Consider the following 21,947-nt stretch of genomic DNA (forward strand, 5'->3'; position numbering starts at 1 on the left):
GTTATGGTATTGAATAAAATAATTATTTGTCTTTCTAATAAGTTCCCAAAAGGAAATATTCCAGGGAATATATATATATATATTGGCTTCTTGTAAATTCTTTATATCCCTTGACCATTAGTCATATTATCAATATATAGTTTCATCTAGAAGTCCACTTATTTTTGGCTAAGGATGTGAACACTAAATTGGTTCTCAACCAGCTGTGGATTTGATGAAGGTTCTTTGGGAAGCAGGATCTTCAATTTGCAAAATGAGGTTCATTCTCCACCCAAATAAGTTACTTTCCATCAAGGAATGGCTCAGTGGAGAGTAACATGAAAAACTGCAGGATGCATTGAAGAACTTGAAGAATTTTTGAAGCGCAGGTGAACTTTTAGAACTGCCAGAAATAGACATCCAGCATTAGCATAAAAAATAAATGTAAAACATCCTCATTTCTAACATTTAAATCAGAGAAATGGGCAAGAAGATTTAACAGCTATTCCACTATGATTCTTATGGCTGCAGATGCATAAAAATTAAATCTCTGGAGATTTTTCATTCACCATACAGTTTAATTGCTAATGAATGGAATATTCATTTGAAGTTAAAGGAATGATAGTAGACTTCATAACTTTTAGCGTTCTTATGAAATCTGATGTGTGATAAAGGGTCTGGAGTTCATATCTTTCCTTAGTGTAATTTCTTTGTTCTTTGCAAAGTAAGCTTGTCAACATCCTGGTTCCTCAGTTCATTTAAGTTATGAATTTTTTATTAAACTATAGATATGAATCATTCCAGTGATTTGCTACATGAATTGTCACAGATGATTATTGGGAGAAATGGCTGGAACAAAAACTGTTGAACTGGTTTTCTCAACAAGTAAACGGAATTTGCTAGGAAAGGTACTTTTTCCCAAGAAAAGCAACCTATTTATTTTCTGTTGTTTTCTTGGCATTCTCAGGAAAAAAAAAAAAAAGAGAAAAGAGAAAAAAAAAAAAAAGCTTAAACCCTGTCTCTTAGTGGTTTACCACCAGCTTTTCTTTTTCCTTTCTTTGTGTGTGTGTTTGTGTGCAAGTCTTTAGTTTTCATAACATCTTCATTTTTCTAAAGAAGGAATAAAGTTGCAGAGATCAAATAGATGGACTGATTTGATTTGTTTAAAAGACTTGCAGTGAGTGTTTGGCACTTAAGCACTTGCTATCCAAACTGAATTGCAAAGTTGTTTTCATCTTTGGAAAAAGAGTGCTAGTGTTATAACTTCCTACAAAGACATTTTTTTTTTTTAGTTTTGGTTTATTATGTTTGAAAAATAGCTGGTTAAATAGATATCATCTCAACTGTATTTTTCAGAGGCTTTGAAAACTTTGTAAGTGTACCTTTCTGTAGACAATATATTTCATACTGAAATTTTAGTGTAACTTAAACATGAAATGGCAAATGTTATTGCTAGTTGCTTGATACTTAGTAGTTTAGGTTGAATGCAGGTTGATTTATCAATAGAATAATAACAAATGGTTTTTTCCAAGATCTTTGCTAGCAAATATAAGCACTGTTCTTTCATGTGGTTTCCATTAAAACAGATAAGTTATTTTCTAACTGTGCTTTACAGTTTCTGAAATGACTGCCAAAATCACAAATAATGAAGTTTAGATTTTGCTTCTGGTAACAGCAGAACTAAACGTTTGTGTAGAATTATGGTATTTATGTATTTATTTATTTATTTGTTTTTCCAATGTCCTTTTATCTTGTGTTTTCAAGGATGTTTTGGAAAGCATCTGGTACTTGTGTTCTGACACAAGACGTACTAGACAACGGGCTACTAAAATTAAACACTTTTAATGGATAATGCCTAGAACATTATATCACAGGGAAAATGTTCTCCATTTTCCTTGTATTTGAAACTGGATTCAAAGGTGGTTGCACTGTACGACACAGGGGTAGTTGGTGTTTTGCTATATAGTGTACTACAAGAGACATCAAATGTCCAAAAGTATACACTTCTACTTTTTAGATTTCATTGTTACCGTTATTAGCTTCTGGTTCCAAATTCAATTTCAGGGTAATTAAGAATATAGCTTATGTGTAATTATTTTATGGGGGAATTGAAGAACAAGCAGAGTAGTAGCGTGCTTGCTGTGATTTCATAGCAATCAGTAAAGAAAATGGAGAATTCCTTACCTTTTAAAATTTATTATTAAAATATATAAATACTACATTGTACAAGCCAGAGTTGAATATTTGCATTTTAATTTGTTCAAAAATTAATGTACTGATGATTAATTTGTAAAACATCTGATGGTAATATCAGTTATGTGTAATCAGTCATTCTTGTAATGTGCAACTCTAAATCAATGATAGTACTCAAAATTTGAAGTCTGTCAAACTAAAGGATCAGTGACACTGTTAATCAGCGCTTCTTGTATTCCTTCTCCTCCGTCAAAACACTGACTTCTAGTATTCTGGTGTTAGATTAGAGAGAAGCAGAAATAGATGGAAGCCTTTTCTGGGGAAAAGTGTTAACAGAAATTCAATGACATCAACAACTCTGAGAAAATTATTGTAGACACAGATTATGGACAATAGAGTCAATTTTTATGTCCTCTTTTTTGTAATACCAGATATTTTTGACTGATAGATACAGCTGGACAGATAATTTATTTCATGGAGGATATAGAATAATCATTCAAATTCGTAACAAAGCCTCACTATTAGGATTTCTTCATTAAATGAATTATTTAAAATTTCTTTTGAATGACAGTAAAAAATTTGTTTTAAAATTATCTTTAAAAAGTCTCCCATATAAATGTAAGACATTTAAAATGTTAAGTGAGAGGTAATTGCAAAAGAAAACAATCCAAGTACTTTTTAGGAGAAACTTCAAGCAAAATGTTTTTGACAGGCTCTGAGTTTTTTCTTTGAAATGTGTTTTCTGTAAAATGGACCCGTTTCATGGTGTTTGTTTGTGTTTTTTCTTTTTTTTTTTTGTAATTATTTGAACTTACACTATACCTTTTTTTTTTTTTTTAAAAAAAAAGGTCTTCAGTTGGAGGGTTTCTATTTTTTTTTTCCTCTGTGTCTTCATTAGGATAGGTAGCTTTCACAGGAGTAATTTAGTGGATTAGTTATAAATAAATTACTTGAAAAGTGAATTAGGTATAAACTATTAGCATGCCCCCTTCCTTGTTAATTTGAATCGAAGGAGTGTCATTTCACACCATTTTGTCCTTTTCCACGCAGCTGTGGTTTTGCTTCAGTAGGTCTCTCTAGTGGTGCAGATCCTGAAGTGTGAAACCAGAGAGGAAGAAGGCAAGCCTTACAATTTCACTTGGCTAGCCTTGTCTGTACCATTCTCTGCACTGCTTCCCAAATGTTGTGAGCAGTCCTCAAGGATTGCTGCCCACTGTTTATTCCACTGCTGCTTCATCCCTGCTCGTGCTCTCCCTAGGCTTTGGGGTAGTGCTGGAATTAAAGGGAGCCTGGGTAACACAAGGAACTGAATATACTGTGTGACTGGGGGAGATGGGGATCTGGAATGATAACTTGCGGATGACTTGATTAATATTAGTCTGGTGGCTGAAGTGCTTAACTTAAACATCAAATGTAGACCTAAAGACATTAAAGTAAGGAAGCAAGGACTATGTTATGGATAAGAACTTCTTCACAGGGAAGATGTGCTGAGGACAAGTGACATTACAGTGTATGGTTTCCAGGAGGGAAGGCTGGACACTGCTTGGATGGGGGAGATGTCATGACTGCCTTTCTTACCTTTCACATTGGAGAAGACAGAGAAGCAGCAGTGGTTCAGTCTGGGTAGGCTTGGTTAGGTGAAGGACGGGACTCCACACTGAGAGATACTGAAGCTGTGGATGGTGTAGAGGACAGTCAAGAAGCAGGATCACCCTGTCCTGATCTTTTCTATACTGTCTTCTGTAGGGAAGGCACAGCTGGGAGTGTGTGAAGGGAGATACCTGACTTAGGCCTTGCCTACCACTCAAAGTATGCTCAGGTTTTACTGTGGCCAGAAATTGCTGTTGTGATATCTATAAAAACACATTTTTCAGGGCATTAACTTCACATCTTTCCCGTAGCGCAACTAATGTTTGAAGACTTTGCGGCAGCCAGGCAGTGAGGAACAGCAGAGAATTAGTGGTTTTGGAAAGGTGTTTATGCTCGGCTCAAAAGAGGAAAAATCTAACTGGGTACACCATGCAAAGAACTCTTCACTAAAAACAAACAGAGCAGAACTCCGTTCTTCATTTTTTTCCACTACAGTGTTGCTTTAGAACAAAATGAAATACCATACTCTTAATTTCATGATTTCAGCTAACTTGTTCACTCTGCATACAGTAAACTATATATATGTGTATATATATTTTTTTCTACATGGGATATAGTGCAACATCTCCAAGTTTATTCTAAAAATGTTAAATTTTGAAATTGTGTTGGTCTGTTCCTCTTTCATAGATACCTTTTTTTCTATGTGAACTATACTTTCAAATTGAATTGTGTTTGCTTAATATAGCAGGCACACCCCTTTAATGCTAGCGATACTATGGCTCCGGTCAGTGGTTTGCTTCCAGGGCCACGTACTGTTCTGCAGAGTTTTTATTATACAGAGCAGCGCCACAGAAATAAGTAAATAAATAAAATTAAAGGCTTATTGTTAAAATTGTTAAAATATGGAAAAAATATTATGAGGATGTAGTGAACAATATCCAGTTCCTTTACACTAAAATCCTGATTTGCAAATGTGAGTGAAAGATTGTCTTTACATTTCCAGAGATGATTAGCTGCCAGCTCTAATCAAATTGAGAAGTAATTAGCAAATCAAAACTTGATTAGCTCTTTGCTTGATTTACTAAAATTATAGTTTATGCAGTTTAAATGATGGGGGAGGGGAAATGTCTCTTCTCTACATATAGCCTAGCGTTCTGCATTAGGGAGGAAGGGAAGAGAATTGTTGCTTACAGTACTTATCTACTTTAATATCCCAGTGCTATTACTTCATTGAATGTGATGCTGGGTAAGCGAAGACTTCATCCCTTTTACCGTTGAAGTAAATGTGTTGCAAGTAGATGCAAGCCTTGTTTAGGATATGAGTGACCCAGACAGCCTGACTTCATTACCAGAACTCTTCTTCATTCATGAAGTGCTTCAGTCATATTACAGAATTATTAAAATGTGAAGGTTATGCATGTGATTCTGCAATAAAGGAAGTTATTTAATTGATTCATGTGCTGTAACTGTACGGGCAAGGTTGAAAGGGGAGAGTGATCTTGACAGTGCTGGAGTTCTATTTCCATCTCTGCCATCTACTGACTGTGAGACATTTGCCTTTGCTTAGTTTCTCTAATACTATTTTTCCTGTCTGTGGAACAAATACCATTTATTCTGTTCTTCCACTGCCTTGAACTTTGAGTTCCTGAGGGAAGAAAAAAAAAAAAAAGGTAGCTTGGGTCTAAAAGGGTCTAATAGATGTCCCTCTAGCTTACATATACCAAATGCAAAATAAATAGTCTATCTATATGGGGCCAAAAATAAATATGTATGTTTTTCTAGTACGCAGTTTGCTACAGTCTTCCTTGTCTGTCTTCTCCATGAGATGAGATGGCTGTAATGCTCTCTGCATTTACATTGTGACCAAGACACGTCTTAATGCATCTTTTATACTTGAGTCTTATTTGTTGCAGAAGTAACTGCAGTGGAGAGCTTCCCTGAATTAATTTAATGGCAGAATTAGCAGGCCATCTGTAATCCCATTGAAATACCTTAAAGGCTTCACTTTTTGCAGGTAGCCTTATTAAAAAAACAAGAGGTTTGATACAAACTCAGAACAGAGTGTAAGATTTATTTATTTTTTTTGAATGGCTGTGCCTGTATCTTAAAAACACAGTTTAATTAAACAGAAGACTAGAGAGATAAACCTAGTAATGTTACAGTATAAAGTACTGCTCAAATACTGATATTTAGGAAGTTTATTTTTTTTTTTCTCTTAAATGAAACACTAAAGAAAACTGAATCAACGCTGTGGTTATGTATCTGAAAGCCAAATGGGTCCCTCACATAGCCTATATTTCAGAGTATATTCCAGCAAACTTCAGAGAAATCTAGATGCTGTTTTCAATGGATTTTTTTTCTTCTAGTTTTTAGAGCACTTTATTTTCAGACATGGGTTGTTTATATAGCAATTTAATATATCGAGTATTTCTGCCTCAGGCTGCAAGGTTGTGGTATGGCAGCTGATCTATTTCTCTTTCGGATAAAGTATTTAATCCATAAAATTTTCCTTTCTCTAGGGGACATAAGTAGTCTTAAACATTACTCTTGGACTTTCAAACTTGTATAGACTATTAAATGAACTGTTGTATATATTTTATCAAAAGCACTTTTTTTCTTTTCTTCCTTTTTTTTTTTTTCTCCTCTTTTTAAGCTCCCAGGAACTGCACTGTGCTTATCTTCCCTGACTCCTTTCCTCCTGAAGATTCAACGTACTGTTATATACTTGTCTCCTTTTCTTATGTCTACTGATTAAAAAGTCATCCTTTCATGGGACAGTCGTGTGGTCCCAACGTCTATTTGCAAAAACTGTCATGTCATCACAGGGTGCCCCCTTTAGAGCAACCATGCCACACAATGAATCACAAATTGTTTGTAAGAAGCTCTGTTTTCCTTTGACTGAAATGCATTATTGAGGGAGATAGAGCTCAACAGGAACAATGGTAGGAATCCTTGACAAGCAAAGATGATGACCGATAGCTCTATGAATGGGATTATATGATATGGTATTCTGAGATACAGGAGGACTTTATTTGATCTAGCTGATGTCCCATCCAGTACTTAATCCAGGTACCGGATAGCTGGAACTTTAAGCAGATAAAATTCATATACTAAGAAGGAGAGAAATTAGACTTTATAATTTTTAGCTGGGACTCTTATGTGTAAAAGCAGGATAAAATTATCTATCTTTTCTATGTAAAGGCAGTAGATCCATTGTAACTTTTGGTGTCAAGGCTAATTTTAGTTGCAGACAGAAGGGAAATTTTCACCAAAGGGATGTGAAGTTTGTTTTTTAGGTGGGAAGTGCTGTAGTGGGACAGGCAACATTTCATGAAAATATGCATTTGTCAAAAAATATTATTTTAATGGTGAGGATAGGTAATACATAGCTGAATCATTTTATTTTTTAAAAGTATGATTTATTTTTAAAGTTTTTTTTCCTTTTAGTTATGATTTCTATATCTTCATTTGCTTATATTTCCAACTGCTTGCAGTTTTTACCCTGAATTTATTGTGTTTCTATGCCTGCATTCCATCTTTTTGATAGAAATAGTTTTTGAAAACCTTTTTGTAATTACTTTCAGGAAAGTTTCTGAATGAATCCCAAGTTGTTTTGCAGGGCTGTGATAGAGATCTAAAACATATTAAGAGATCTAAAAAATATTTTTCTCTCATAGGTATCCTGGCTGTGTGTATCATCAAAAAGTTACAGACTAAAGAGGTGATTTTGTGGGGTTACTCTGATAAAGGTTGCATGTTTTTGATAGTCATGGCTGCATTTACTATTTAATTTATTTTTTATATATATATTTTTATTACTAGATTTTACTGGTTCTGGCTGGAACAGAATGAACTTTCTTCAGTGCAGCCCCTACGGTAATGTGCTTTGCATTTGCGACCTGTAAGGTGTTGGTGCCCCTCCAGCATTTTGGCTGTTGCTGAGCAGTGCTGGTGCTGGCTGGCTCCTCAACCTCCCCATCCCCACTGCTGGTTGGCTGGGGGTGGGCAGGAGGTGGGGAAGGGGCACAGTCAGGACAGCTGATGTAAACATAAACCCATACCATACATTGCTCTGCTTGGCAATAGACGCTAGGGGAAAGGAGGAGGGAGGGGGGACGGGATGTTTATGGTTATGGTGTTTGCCTTCCCAAGCAACCGCTACATGTGCTAAGGCCCTGTGTGCACGGAAGTGGAGGGATATATGCCTGCTGGTGGGAAGGAGTAAATTTTGCTTTCCCTGTTAAGATGTCCTTCTATCAATCTATGAGGCTTCTCGCCCTCCGTTTCCTGCCCATCCCATGGGAGAGAAGCAGGGGGTGTTTGGCTGCTGGGTCAACCTCCCTCAAAATGGTAGAGGTGAAAGAAGCTATTTTAATTTATTGGCTTAAAGGAGGTAGTCTTTCATAGGCCTTGAGGATAAGGATATGAGCAAGGAGATGCATTTATTTATTTATTTATGGTAATGTGTGGTACTAATGAGACTGTAGGTCCTGCCTAGACTTGAACTTGGAAATTGTTTAGTGCTTTAAGATTTTTTTCCTCAGTGTTGGGCTGCAGTTTTCATGTCCCATCCCTAAGGTACATCTGCCAAGCCTCTGAAACTGGGCAGAGTGTATGTGGATGGCTGATTCCGTGTTCTTCACCTGAGCCTCCAACTTTTCCCGTTCTAGAATGTTTGCAGTGTGTGCTTCAGAGTGCAAACTGAGCCCCCCTTCAGCAGGTGAACCATTGCCAGCACCAAACGTAGCTGTGGCTACACAGTCTTATTTGCAAAAACATCTGAACTGTTCTTGCTGACCCCCATTCAGGCAGCTGCTGCTATAGCAGTGCCAAGGCAAATCCCTTGTATGTTTTCCCTGGCTGTTCCATTGCCTCTGTGAGAATTCGTAGTGAAATAGGATTACTCTTAGGTAAACAACCCAAGGTTTAGGGAATACCTAACTCTTATAAATATTGCATTAAAATACTGATTATTAATGACATCCCAATTTTCCACTATTTACATCAGTTGAGTAGGTAGATAAACTTCAAAAGGTTTTAACCTTAGAAATAGTGTGTCTCAACAGATGTGATACTGCTTCATCCTACACGTTGTCATAATTAAGAAGCATTCAGATGTTATTTTTTCTTTCAGCAATTTCAGGCATGATCTTGTGATTCAAATTTTAGTAAAGATTGTAACCTGTACTTCACTAGTACAATTAAGGTAATTGACAAAGGCAAAGCTAGTTTGCAAAGTTAATTAGAATTTTCCATCTCCTCACTTTCAATTAAGCTTGTTGGTCTGACACATTTCTTCCTGTTTAATGTCTTGCCATTACTTTTACACAGTATGCAGGTTGTAGTAGTGTGGTAGTCTGTCAGATAAACAGTGGCTATTGAAATAATCATGGAGCTGATGAACTATTTTGTGGGGAACTTTTGGTCGTCCTCTTGTGTTTGAGCATCTGAGTAATTACTACATACTTCATTTATCTAGCAGTTTTGAGGTGCACTATAAAAGTACGTTAGTGGTGGTGGTGTTTGTTTTTTTCCTTTTTTCTGCTGAACAAGAACACTACTGTAATGCAGAATCAGATATAACGCATTAAAAGAACTGTAATTACAGCAAATGAAATATTATTAAGAGACTACAAATCCTTTAAAGTGTTTGTAAATTAGGACAGAAATTATAGTGATGCTGAATGTTAAATCTGACACTGTCAGAAAATTATGTATGGCTTTGGTAACATGGCAGTACTAAAAGTTGGATTGCTGCCCTGGGGATCTTGTGGTTCTGTCAAACCCTGTTCCTGGCAACTGTTATGACTCCTTAAGCCAAACAATTTACCCCTTTCAAAATGTGTATTGGGTCACAATACTTGTGATACATTTATTCTTTTGATGGTTCTCTAATTGGAAGGAAAACAATAACAGCTAAGCTAAGATTAGATGCAACATCACAGACGGTGTTTATAATATATTACATAAATAAGTGTTTTAAAAACAAAATGCTTAACTTGCTTAACAAGCATCTGTCCAGTCCCTGCAATCATGAGATGCCCAAATCACTTGGTTCAGTTAAGTACCACACAGGTGACAAGTAAAAAATTACTAGTTCTCGTGAATATGATGACATTGGTACGTTGTCATGAAAATCCAGTGTCTGCCAACTTTGAAGACTGAATCAGTAACAAATATGGCTATATCCTCCATTGCATTCATACCCCATATATATCACACCTCACGAGCCTGGATTTAGCTTCCCTACACACCGTGCTGATTTCATTTGCACGATCTCTCTATACCATGATGTTCACCCTTCCATATCAGAGCTTGGCATACATCTCATCAGAGAGGATCATTAGGAAGTAATGCTTTGCCTATGGTTATCCTGGCAGCACCACAGGCCAAGCGAACTGGCTAATAGCCTACTGTTGCAAAGTATCATCCTCTCAAGTCTTCTTTATATCACAAAACACTGTTCACTGTGATGCTTGTCATCCCACAGAACATGAGGTGGCTTCGTGCTGATAGTTTGGGTTCTCACAAGTGATGTGAACTGGACCTGGGTGAAGTAACTCCTGGTGTGTGTCATTGTAGGGCTTAAGATCTTTATGGAAAGGTCACTTTTCTGTTTCCTGGGTTGTTACTTTTTTATGGACCTGATACATAGCTGAATTGTTGCATATACACAGGGTTGCTGCAAGGTGAGAGGTTTCTGAGAGAAAATTATTTGGGCATTGCAATAGGAGTGCTTTAAATGCCCCCCCAAAAAAATTCATAGAGCAGCCAAGCTGCTGTTATTTCACTGACAAAACTAGCCCAGCAGCTACACAATGCCTTATGCGTTTGTCTGAAATATCTGTTTGATGCAAAGATCTTCTCAGCATTTAAGAGAAATGGTGCAGTGTTTAAGTGCCCATCTTCGCAGGCACAGGGAGGGCTGCTAGCCAACATCTGAGCAATCACAGAATTCCTGTGCATCTGGATGCTGTGACAAGATCAGCCATTGAAGATACACTTGAGGAAAGCATCCGCTGTTCTAAGTCAAGGCTGGACATCTGTTCTGCTACTGCTGCTACATTTGGTGATGTTGATGGAAGTAAACTGCTGACCATGACTGTCTCACAAAAACATGCAGAAATTCCATGTGAAGCATCTGTGAAACACTGACTGACAATGGGAATATTTCTGATTTTTCTTACTGGTCTCTTACACATCTGGCTTTTGGATGTTGCACTTGTAAACGTTTCCAGTCCACCTTCCCACCAGTTTACAGATTAATATCCTGCACATGGTCCAGGCCCAAGTCAACAAACATATGAATCTTAAGTGACTTTTATCCATCTGATTTTTTGATTTTGATGTAGTATGCCCATTTCAGTGTTTGTATCCTAAACTTTTTTTTAAGCTCAGTCTTACATAGTGTAAAATTCTCTGGCTCAGATGATGTCTCCAGTTTCTTTGAGACTAATCCTGTATAACTCTGGTGGTCTACGACCATTTAAGGACAAAGGTTTTGGTCTTTATAGAAGTTTGCAACTAAACATACTTTTAAAAAAATGTGTGAGTAGACTGGGCAGCTTGATTTTGTATTTTGGATATTGTTTAGTAACATCTAGGGGTATTGTTTGTTTCTTTACTCACTAAAGAGTAAGAAAGTCTGCAGATAACTGTAGGACAAATGCTTTAACATCCATATTTTCCTACAGCTTTAACATCCATATTTTATATCTATATTTCCTAGAAAAATGAGATGAAAACAGAAAGCTTGATATTTCCCCTGTTCATTATATGCAGAGTTTTTTTCTGAGTGACAATGTTACAATTTATGATGATCTATTAGGCAATTGTCTTGCTTAATGATATGTTTCAAATGTATCTTGATGTGTCAGAAATGTTTAGCTTTTGTCTTATGTTTATTCAGCTTTCTGAAGGACTATCATCTTCCCATCATGAGAATGTGCCATTCAGATTCAAAGAACTAAGGACAGTGATTTTTAGAAAGCAGCACAGAACTGTATGGTCTGGGATTTTCGGGGTTGTTTTCTTTGTTTGTTTCCAACAAACATATTTGGCCTTTCAAGTCAGAAAGCTAACAGAGCTGGGTCTCACAATTTAAGATACAAATAGGAAGAGTTTTGGAAACTTTGAAATCTTTGCAGGCTATCAAACCCATCTTAGGGTAGCTCAGAAGTGAGTTGATAGGTGCCATGGAGCACAGGATGCATTTCTTAAACTGAAAGCTTTGTGGAATAAATTCCTGATCTGTTTGATTGTGGGTTAGGTGAAGGTGAGAGGGCATGTCTCTTGTTGCATTATGTGAACGCATGTGTATTCTCTTCTGCAGACTTATCAGACAGAAGACTGTCTTTTTTAAAATCTGAATTAATCGTGTTGTATATCTCTGATATCCAGATGGCTGTTTTTGTTTGGTTTTGATTTTTGTTTAGTTAGTTAGTCTGGATTAGATGGTTAATTTGAATTTCATGAAGATTAAAAAATGAAGACAATCCATATTTCTCAAAAGATGCCCATGAACATGTGAATGCAGGGGCTCAGTTGTCAGTCTGGATGCTCAAACTATAATGTACTGGTAAAAATTGGCTTTTTCTTATAAAAAGATCTGTATTACATTATAGTAAATTAGCGAATACATATTTGGGATGCTTCTGAATCCTGGAAGATGGACCACTCAAAAGATACACGAGTTCAAAGAAAATTATCTTTCTGTTGTTAAGATAAATATATGCATTCGTTTACTTATCTTCAAAGTGCTTATCAGAGTGTGATCCATTCAGTACTTTTCCTCAGAGTTCACCTGGCAGGCGCTGCTGCTTTTTCATGAGTTGAGGGAAGGAACACCAACTTCTACACATTCCTCTTGTGGTTTAGTTTATTAGGGAAATGATGCATTTAACACCCCTACAAACAAATCAGTTGTGTCATGGGGTATTAACTTTCTCTTGCCTGAATTAATGAAATCTGTTTGAGGATAATTTTTTTCTCAACCTCAAGTGCTTTAAATAGAAGGTTATTTTCTGGCAGAAGCAAATGCAGTTCACAGACGCAATAAACTGCAAGGTCTAGTGACTGAACCACAAAATGTTAAAGCTAAAATGATGTTGCATGTTAATTCAAAATTCTCCTCTGTGGAGTAATTCCATAGCAATCAGACAGCCATGTCAATATTTTGTTTCTCTGTATGGTAGTTATAGATGAGCTTAACTTCCAAAGAGAAGTCTTCTCGTGGGGGGACATAAGGCAGAAGGGGATAAATCTGTCACTTTTTAGGAAGAACAAATGCAGATACTCAAAAAAACAATGCTTGAATTTGGTTTGAATGTAACCTTCTGTACCAGCCATTGTCCAGGATACTTGTGTCATGTAGAGAGTTAGCTACTTGCAGTTCTCATTGATATTCTTCAGTGACACTTATGCTTGTAGGTCAAGTAAAAGGTCATTTGGTCAAAGCTGCAGAGAAGAAGCTAGCCAGCCTCGGGTTAGTACTGCCTCTGGAGGTTTATATGTCAGCTACTTGGATTTCATTGCATGCCTTTATTAAATACTAGAGACTATAGCAACCATGTAGTTATTCAGGAATTAACTAATAACTGTGTAAATTCTTATTAATAGAAATGATCAATTGAAATCGAGTAAATTATACTACATTTCTAATGTATGTAATTGAGAAGATGTCTGAATTTTGAACTCTTTGAATTCTGTGCATCTTTCTGAAGAGCTAAAATGGAGATGCTTGTTTATATATCAGTCTGAATCTTGTTTACCAATTTTCCTTGGAAAAAATCCTAATGTCCAAACTGAATGTAGAGGATAAAATATCAGGAAAGCCACACTTCAGATACTGTTTTGTTGCTGCCATATTATACTCTTAATGCTAATGGGAAATGGATCAAGCAGTCAGCTGCCAACAGAAATCTCCAAAGGATAGCTCATATTTTCTTCCTCAGCTGCTACCAATGTGGTATTTCTGAGTTTGCCTTTTCACAAAAAAGTTCAACAAGGATGTTGGAAGAAGAGCTGCTGTTAACAAGAACTAATTTCGGTTCTATTTTATGTGAACTAAAATCAAGCTTCTATCTTCTAACTTTAAAACCGCCTGCTTTAGAAACAGAAAACATGCCAGCAAAAAGGGATGGCTTTTAAGCACTTAAGAGATTTAAGAATAGCCTCATCAATTTAAAACCTTTCACAGTACTATGAAATTTTATCTGACGTTTTCATGAGCATCATTATTTATAAGTACTTCTTTACAAATTAGGGGAAAAAATTGGAAATGTGTCGAAGTGCTGTGGTTATGAGTGAGTTCAAACTTTCTTTCTTCAGTAGTATAGATCTCTAAATATTGAGCAAGTGGAGCAACAAAAGGAACAGCAAAATAATCAAAATAGAGTAAACGTAAAGGTTATATGTGTTTTAATATACCATTGTAAAACTTAGGCTTTGGTGCCTTCCGTCTACAGAATGAAAGCGTTAGCACCAATGGAGAGATTTCCCCCAAGTATTCCTGTAATGATATGTGCTGTCTATGGGAGATGCAGACTTTTACTGGAAATAGGAACTGTAGCTGTGATGATAGAATAGAGGTGAAAGAGGGTCTCTTTGACTCTGTTTATTTTCCAGAAGGAAAAACAAAAACAAAACAAAACAAAAAGGATTTCTATTTCTACATGTTAGTTTTGTGATCATTATTTTCTTTTCCTCATTCTGGGTTCAACACGGGAAAGATGTGTATATATTTCCTGGTGAACTAAGCCTCATTTATGTTTCTGCTAGATTATTTCACATCTTTACCAACTTTATTCTTGCTCTTTTTAAGGCAGTGATTGCAATCCTTTTTGTTGCTTCTTGGTGTGATCTCTGAAATTTATGACAGTGAAAAATTAATAGCAATGTTATCAAAAATCGTAGTCTGTTCTTAAAGATTAATAAATGTTTGCAATGCTACTAGAGCTTAGGAAGACTCATTTATGATTGAGGAAAAGATTTATGTTCAGAAATGCTACTTTCTCAGTACGCCCATCTTGCAGTCTAAATGGAAGTCTAGAACTGTGTCAGACTAATTTAAAGTTTGTTTTTAGGTTTAAAGGCTTCTATGTCATTCAGCTTTGTTAGTTAAAAGAGAGCAGAGCAAAAAGAAAGCCCCTCGTCCAGACAAGGCTCATTAGAATTTTTTAGTACTTCCTTAGGCTTTTATTGCTCAATATGAACACATTTTAGTCTGCACAAAGGAGAGTTTTAAAGTAGTATTTTCAGTCTTTATTTGAAATCTCTTGTTCTCCTTCAGTTCACATATGCTATATGGTGAATGTAGAAATCAGACCGTAATACTTTGATCATTTTGCTGTCTGGTTTGATTAATACTTTCATACTCTAGAGTGTACCAGCATGGGGTAGGTAGATCCCTGTAGGTTATAAAGGACAAAGTAAAAGGAAAGAAAAGGTTCTTAGGCCCAGGTAAGATCAGTCGACTTCCTCCATCTTCAGGGTTTTAAAATACCATTTTGGATGGGCAGTATTTGGTTGAATAAGTTCACATGGCTTCTCAAGGATAACTGACCAGGATGTACAGCAGCTGCTCACAATGTCCTTAAAAAGGAGAATATTTCCTTCAATATTTGTCCTTTTATATAACTAAAAAACTACTATCAAACATGAAAGGACAAAAAGCCTAGAGTCACTTCACCTGTATTTTTCCTACACCATTTTAAGAAGCAAAATTGGTAAGTGAAAAGAATGCTGGCTTTTAGTTTTTCTTGGCATTAAAAAGTGGCGGGGGGAAGTAATTCTACATTATCTGGTAGTTACAGTTACCGTGGTGAAAAGAAGCAGGAAGTAAAATAGAGAAGTATGTCATTCTAGGTCACATGCTTTTTCTTTTTTCTTTTTTTTTTTTTTTAATAGACATAGAGACAGCTCTTTGCCGTTAGTATATTCATCACATGCCAAGAGAGCATACACATTTGTTTTTAACTATTCCCTCTTTAATTAACATTTACTGTTAAGAGACACAGAAAGTTTTCTTCTTTATTTTCAATATTTTTTTCTTTTTCCCCTCCCACATATTATTTCACTGATATCTCACAAGAATTCCTATCTCTTAATAACTCTGTAGGTAATACACCTTCAAGGGAACTCCCCAAGTCTACCCTTCAGCTTTCCAAAAGTTCCCCCTCACTTTAAATTGTGAAAGAAGGCCTTAAGCATCTGCTTATTCTATTCTCATGATCACATTTAAGTGGAAAATGATCTGATACATCTTCACCTTTGAAAAACTTTGCCGTTTCAGATACACAGAACTTGAACAATCAGTTAGGTTATTGTCCCTTTTAAGTAATAATACTATTTAAGTATAGACACACATTGTATGTGTTACAAACTTCTGTATTGCTGTAACATCTCAGATTGTACTTGTTAGAGTAGAAATAAGATCTATCATACAATAAGGAGTGGATATAGATTCAACAGAAGCTGGACTTCCCTGTGTGTTCAATAACTTGGATTCATTTCTGTTTTCTTTTATTATTTTAATAGCAACGCTTGTTTTCTGTAACTGAAGTGTTCAGGCAGTCTTGCTATCATGTTCATTAAAAAATGTATTTATTTATTATTTATTGTGACTCTTACCACTGTTAATACCAAGAACTTAGTGTTATATTTCGACCTCTTATTAGTATTCTTTTCATATTAAATAAAAAAAGTCTTTCTTCAATAATTGATAAGATAAAGAAATGTAATGTTCTGCAACTATCTCATTTTTCCTCATTTGGCTCCTTTGTAAAGATGCTACACAGCCATCTTTCTGAGCAGAAAGCACATTCCTTGCCTAAGGCCAAAACAATTATCTGACATCATAAAGAAGTTAAACCAGCGCATGCAAGGGGGAAAAAAGACTTGATGTGCTAGTTATAAATTCTAGCAGCAAATCCGTTAAAAAGTGAAAAGAATAACTAAAAGGTATATTTTGAAAGTAAAAACACCAGGCTGCAGAGTTAGGACAAGGTGAAAAGGTGAGCATGCTGGAAGATGTTTGCCATTTTAAATGACTGTGACTTGAAGAGTAGTTTGTCTAGTCAAAGACAGACATGTTTTCATATGTATCTGTATATAGATAACCATATAAAAGGTGGCATTGTTGACTGAAAGCCATGGCTTAGTGTTTTTGTTGTTGTTTTTTGTTTGTTTTTATGAAGGAGTGCTTTGACAATGTTTTTTTTTTTTTAATTATTTGTCATTTAGTAACTGCTTTAAGCTTCTATGTTGTTGAGTTTTTTTGGTTTTTGTTTTTTTTTTTCATTTATTTTAGTTATCACCTTTTGAAATAGTGTCACTATAGTCTTTCTCACTGTTACTTAGTACAGGTTTGTGTCTTAATAAGCAATATCTGATGAAGCAGCAAAGCTACCAATAGCACACAATGTTGCTGTTATCCATATGATTGCAAAACTGGGGGCCTTAAGAGATGGTTGTATTCTAGCTTGTTACTTGCCTTGCTTTAAGCCAAGTTTAAGCAAACTAATCAACTTTTTGAATTTTTATTATTAGTGTTTCTGTGAAGGATATTTCTTAGGGGACCATTACTTTCTCAATCACATAGCTGATCCTGTGGATAAGCTACTTGTTCATGGATGCTGAATATCTAAATAATGGAGAGACCACCAAGTAAAAACCTTACAAAGAGATTTTTTTTGGGGGGGGGAGGGTAAAAATTTCTCATATGAGCACAAATACTAAACATTCAGTACATTTTCAGCTAGACACAGCTTTTAAATGAAATTGCTTAAGAATATTTTTTTCTACAGAATAATGTTGCCTTTAAAAATTTTTTACTCTCTATATCTCCCCACCACCACCACCCCCTTCCTCCCTACGCCAGGCTCTTCCTGGCACAGATGCATTAAAGAATTTCATAAAGCTTTTCTTTTTAAAAATGTGGTTCTGCATTATAAGTCATGCTCTAGATGTTCCCACACTAGCTGCATCTTATATTGAGACAAAAAAAAAAATAAAAATACAGTAAGGTTTTTAGTTGGAATTCATTTTCATTATTGTACTTTATTAATTAATTCCAGAAGTGATAGGCTGAACTACTTGATCAATAAACACAGAGGTAAAAGAAGGTCCATGTCCTTTAAGAATATAAAAGCTAACTTTAAAGCAAGAAAACAGAATCAAACAGAGAAACATAGAGCAGTAAGATGGTGTTATGCTGTAAGTTAGTGTGAGCAGTAGTTTTAGCGTTGCAACAGCCTTTTTGTGATTCTGACACTAGGAAATATGTGAGTTTTGAGGGGTTGTTTCAAGAAAAATAATACATCAGGTTTGCCAGCTGTAGAATTTCCCACTCCATTAAATGGGCTTTTGAGGCTTCGAGCATGTGTTGAGGAGTGGAAGTTGGTATCTTACCATTTGGATAAAGAATGGGATAGGATGAGAGGACTGTGAAAATAAATTAAAAACAAACAAACAACAACAACAACAAAAACTATGTTTATGCAATAAAGAAAATGATGGAAATGGCTTTAGAAAGGCACTGACGGAGTACAGATGATCTTCCTTGGGGCTATGCATAGTTGTACTGCATTTCAGAAGGAAGGAGATGGAAGCATTTTTAAGTTGCGCAAGAGAGCTTCTTCCCTGAGATGGTCCAGAGGATGCATGCTGAAACAGCCATTACTAACAGGGCTCTGCAGTGTGCTTGTCTGCTCTGATAAAGCTTTTCTTTGGTAGCCACATTCAGAATGGATTTGGGCAGTGCAAAACTGTACTTGCCTGGGCAAAAGTGAGGGATGCTCCTAGACAGGAGCTAGGGTATTTTTATTTATTTTTTTATTTTTTTTTCTCTGTGAAAAGCTGTACTTTCAAAATGCTATGCAGAAGGTATCTTCATGACAACAAAGTTAAGGACATAGCAGAGGGATCAGTATAGTGTTTTAAATCAAATTTAGAAGGCTGAGCTGCAGATGGTTATTACTATAAGATTCATGAATAAGATTAAAGGTGGAGATGAGGGGAAAAAGGGGAAGATGCAGAATGAAGAGCTTTATTTAAACAGTAGTACATATGAGGTACATGCTAGGCAGCTGTAAGAAAATGCTATAGGAAGAGCCTAATGACATTCTGATTTGGACCCAGTCAAACAGACGTAGAATAACGAGGTGAATTGGTGAGGTATGAGAGCTTAGAGATCTTCTATTAATATACATGGAGTTTGTGGATGGGATTATACAGTTCTGAGACCTACATCAAGATGATGGTCTTGATGGATCTTACTGAGAGCTGGGGAGAAATGAGGAGCGTCTGCTGAAGGACACTGAAAATAAAATGAGAACACAAAGAAATGAAACCAGGTGGGGGAGATGTGGTAAGCTTGCTAGAAAAAAAAAAAAAAAAAAAGAATTTAGAATAGATAAACTTTAAAAGTCAGAGGGGCACAGGTTGAATTAAAACAAAATGAGAAAGGGCAATAGTTGGTTAGTAAGTGCAAGAATGTTTTGAATGTTCTTTAAGAAGTTTCAAAGGACAGAAGGAAGTTTGAGAGGAGATAGCTGAAGAGGAGAATGAGAGGGAGTCGTTACCTAAGAGTTTTTACTGTAAAGGCTATGGGTCTATCCCTTTTCCAGAGATAGATAGTAGAGCTCTTTGGCCTTCTGCGTTCATCAAAGTAGGTACAATGTAAATGTGTAAAGCCCCATCAAGAAAGTAATTAAATCTTCTGTGGAATAAGGAGGAATTTTCATGTGTTTGAAGTAAAACAATGTTAAAAGTGTGTAGCAGAATTTAGCCCTGAAGCTCCTTTTTTTTTCCCCAGAGAGCAAAATGATTATTCTGAATTTAACACTCATGTTTCCATTACTCTTTTCATAGCTACATATTTTATGCACAGCACTTCTAACTTGTGTAAAGAATTTTGCTTATATTATAAAAAGATGTCTCTAACTGGGCTATGATTAATATGAAATTTGCTTCTTTTCCTGTTAGTGCTTTATATAACCATTTTAAAATTCAATTTTGTAAGCCTTTGCCTGTTTATTTACTTGTCCTTGTAATCTCTATAACGTAAAACAAATTTTGTTTAAAAACAGAGTATTCACTGAGGGTCCAACTATGTTCTCTAGCAAATGAATTTACCACCCAAGATATATGTGTTGCATGCTGGATGCGTAAAACATGTCACATTAAAATGACAGATTGTATGGAAAAATACTGAATTTTCACGTCTAAGACTTCTCTTATAATTTAAAATGCTTCAGCATTCTGACCCAGAATACCTCAGATATTAAAAAGTGAGAATTTAAGAAGACAAAGCTGAAATAATAAATGTAAAATGTACATTGTTCTTATGTCAGCAAAAAGTACTTCGAAGTATGAAAGCGATTGAATTTTTAATATGCATTTAATTCAGTAATCTGTGTTGCTGTGTCCAAAACACTTGCCAGAAGAGGCAACAGGTGTGCTTTTACTCTGTTCTCCCTCACCCCCAATATAACTGGCATTATGTTCCTCTTAAATTCTTGCTTTTTATGCCTTTTTATGTTAGGTAACTCCACCTTGGTTTGTTTACCAGGGATTTTGTCAGTGAACAATTTTGCATCACAGTTGCTGGGGCAGATTTGCTGATATTATAGTAATTGTTTGGTTTAACACACTGATGGTAAAGGGTTGAGGATTTTCCATTATTTCTATAAAATTGTCAAATCTGTTTCTCAGACAGTATCTTCCTTTTTCAAATGTTGTGTTTTGTTTTCCAACTCCTGCAGCAACTTAGGGTCATCATTATCATATTGTCAGGCCACCAAGATTCCTCATTTTATAGTTGTTTTCTAATTTTTTTTTCTCCATTTGCAAATTAAGTTTAATTTATGAGCATGAAAATTAGTACATAACCTGTTACTGTCTTGGGGCAGCTCATAATTTTATGGTGATGTCCAGTTGCTTCTTACTGGAGCTGAAAATAGTAGGATTTTCTGTTCATGGATGAAAATCTTAGTTTTCTTAGTAAGCACAGTGTGATTAAGATATAAAAGCACCTTTTCCAGCTTTTTTCCTTAATACAGGGAGAACAATCTTATATATGAACCGTTGCTGAATGTCAGTGCTTCTGAACATACCAGCAAGGAATATGGCAAGGCCATTCCATTGGCAGGGGAGGGAGGCCTGAACCAGTGCTGTAACTGCAGAGGTTTGCCGTTAATTGCACCGGGAGGGGAGGCTGAATAGTAGCCTGCTTCCTTTGCACATAGCTGAATTTTCCTCTGGCATTGGCTGAAATCGACCCAAGAAAGATTTTTTTTTTCCATCTTAGAGGAAGAAGCAGAGAGAAGAGCTATGACGCATGCCTCCAAGGGTTCTTTAAAATTTATTTTGCTCTAAAAGCATTACAGCTAAATGTTCCTACAGTGAAAATTCATAGTGGCTACAAAAACTTCAGATGATTAAACTGTTTACTCTGAAAGTCCTTGTTTAGTTCTGAGTATGAATTTCCAAGTGTAATGAAAATATTCCTTCTGAGATGCATTTGTTGGATTTGACAACAAGAAGGCCAGTGAAGAATGCAAAACAGACTTTGTTTATTGGGCAAGTAGCAGGTCATGATAGTGTGTGTGTCCCTCAGCTCAAGTCTGGCCAGGGCAGGATATACTGGCTATCATAGAGCAAACGTGTATATATATCGCAGAATCACAGAATCATCTAGGTTGGAAGAGACCTCCAAGATCACTGAGTCCAACCTCTGACCTAGCACTAACAAGCCCTCCACTAAACCATATCACTAAGCTCTACATCTAAATGTCTTTTAAAGACCTTCAGGGATGGTCACTCAACCATTTCCCTGGGCAGACTATTCCAATGCCTAACAACCCTTTCGGTAAAGAAGTTCCTCCTAATATCCAACCTAAACCTCCCCTGGAATAACTTTATATACACACACATACTACTTATTATGAGCATAAAATGACAAGGAGATAGTTTTCAAGAGAAAACAGGAAATTAATACCCCATCTAGGTTTATAAAGTTTATTTACATACACTTTTTTTTTCCTTTTTTTTTTTTTTTTTTGTATGTGGATCATAGAATCATAGAATGGTTTGGGTTGGAAGGGACCTTAAAGATCATCTAACTCCAAACCCCTGCCATGGGCAGGGATGCCACCCACTACATCATGTTGGCCAAGGCCCCATCC

The 21,947-nt window shown here is 36.0% G+C and overlaps 1 protein-coding gene across 9 annotated transcripts in view; it reads left to right on the plus strand.

The window, feature by feature from the left end:
- The window catches only part of CADM2 (cell adhesion molecule 2), a 659,818-nt gene that overhangs the window by 370,388 nt on the left and 267,483 nt on the right, over positions 1-21,947 (plus strand). The window contains exon 1 of one of the 9 annotated variants that reach the window (XM_080574598.1): positions 277-368. The exons of 7 other annotated variants lie outside the window; for them this stretch is intronic. Coding sequence is in view for 1 of the 2 variants with exons in the window: in XM_080574606.1 (XP_080430732.1) it covers positions 7,611-7,638 (28 nt within the window). In the remaining variant the exon portion in view is untranslated. Of the gene's footprint in view, positions 1-276; positions 369-7,595; positions 7,639-21,947 lie in introns of those variants that run through there. One more of the 9 variants, XM_080574606.1, reaches the window with a different exon arrangement.

Source organism: Anser brachyrhynchus, assembly GCF_964034855.1.
Source record: "Anser brachyrhynchus genome assembly, chromosome: 1".
In the NCBI taxonomy this organism is placed as follows: domain Eukaryota; kingdom Metazoa; phylum Chordata; class Aves; order Anseriformes; family Anatidae; genus Anser; species Anser brachyrhynchus.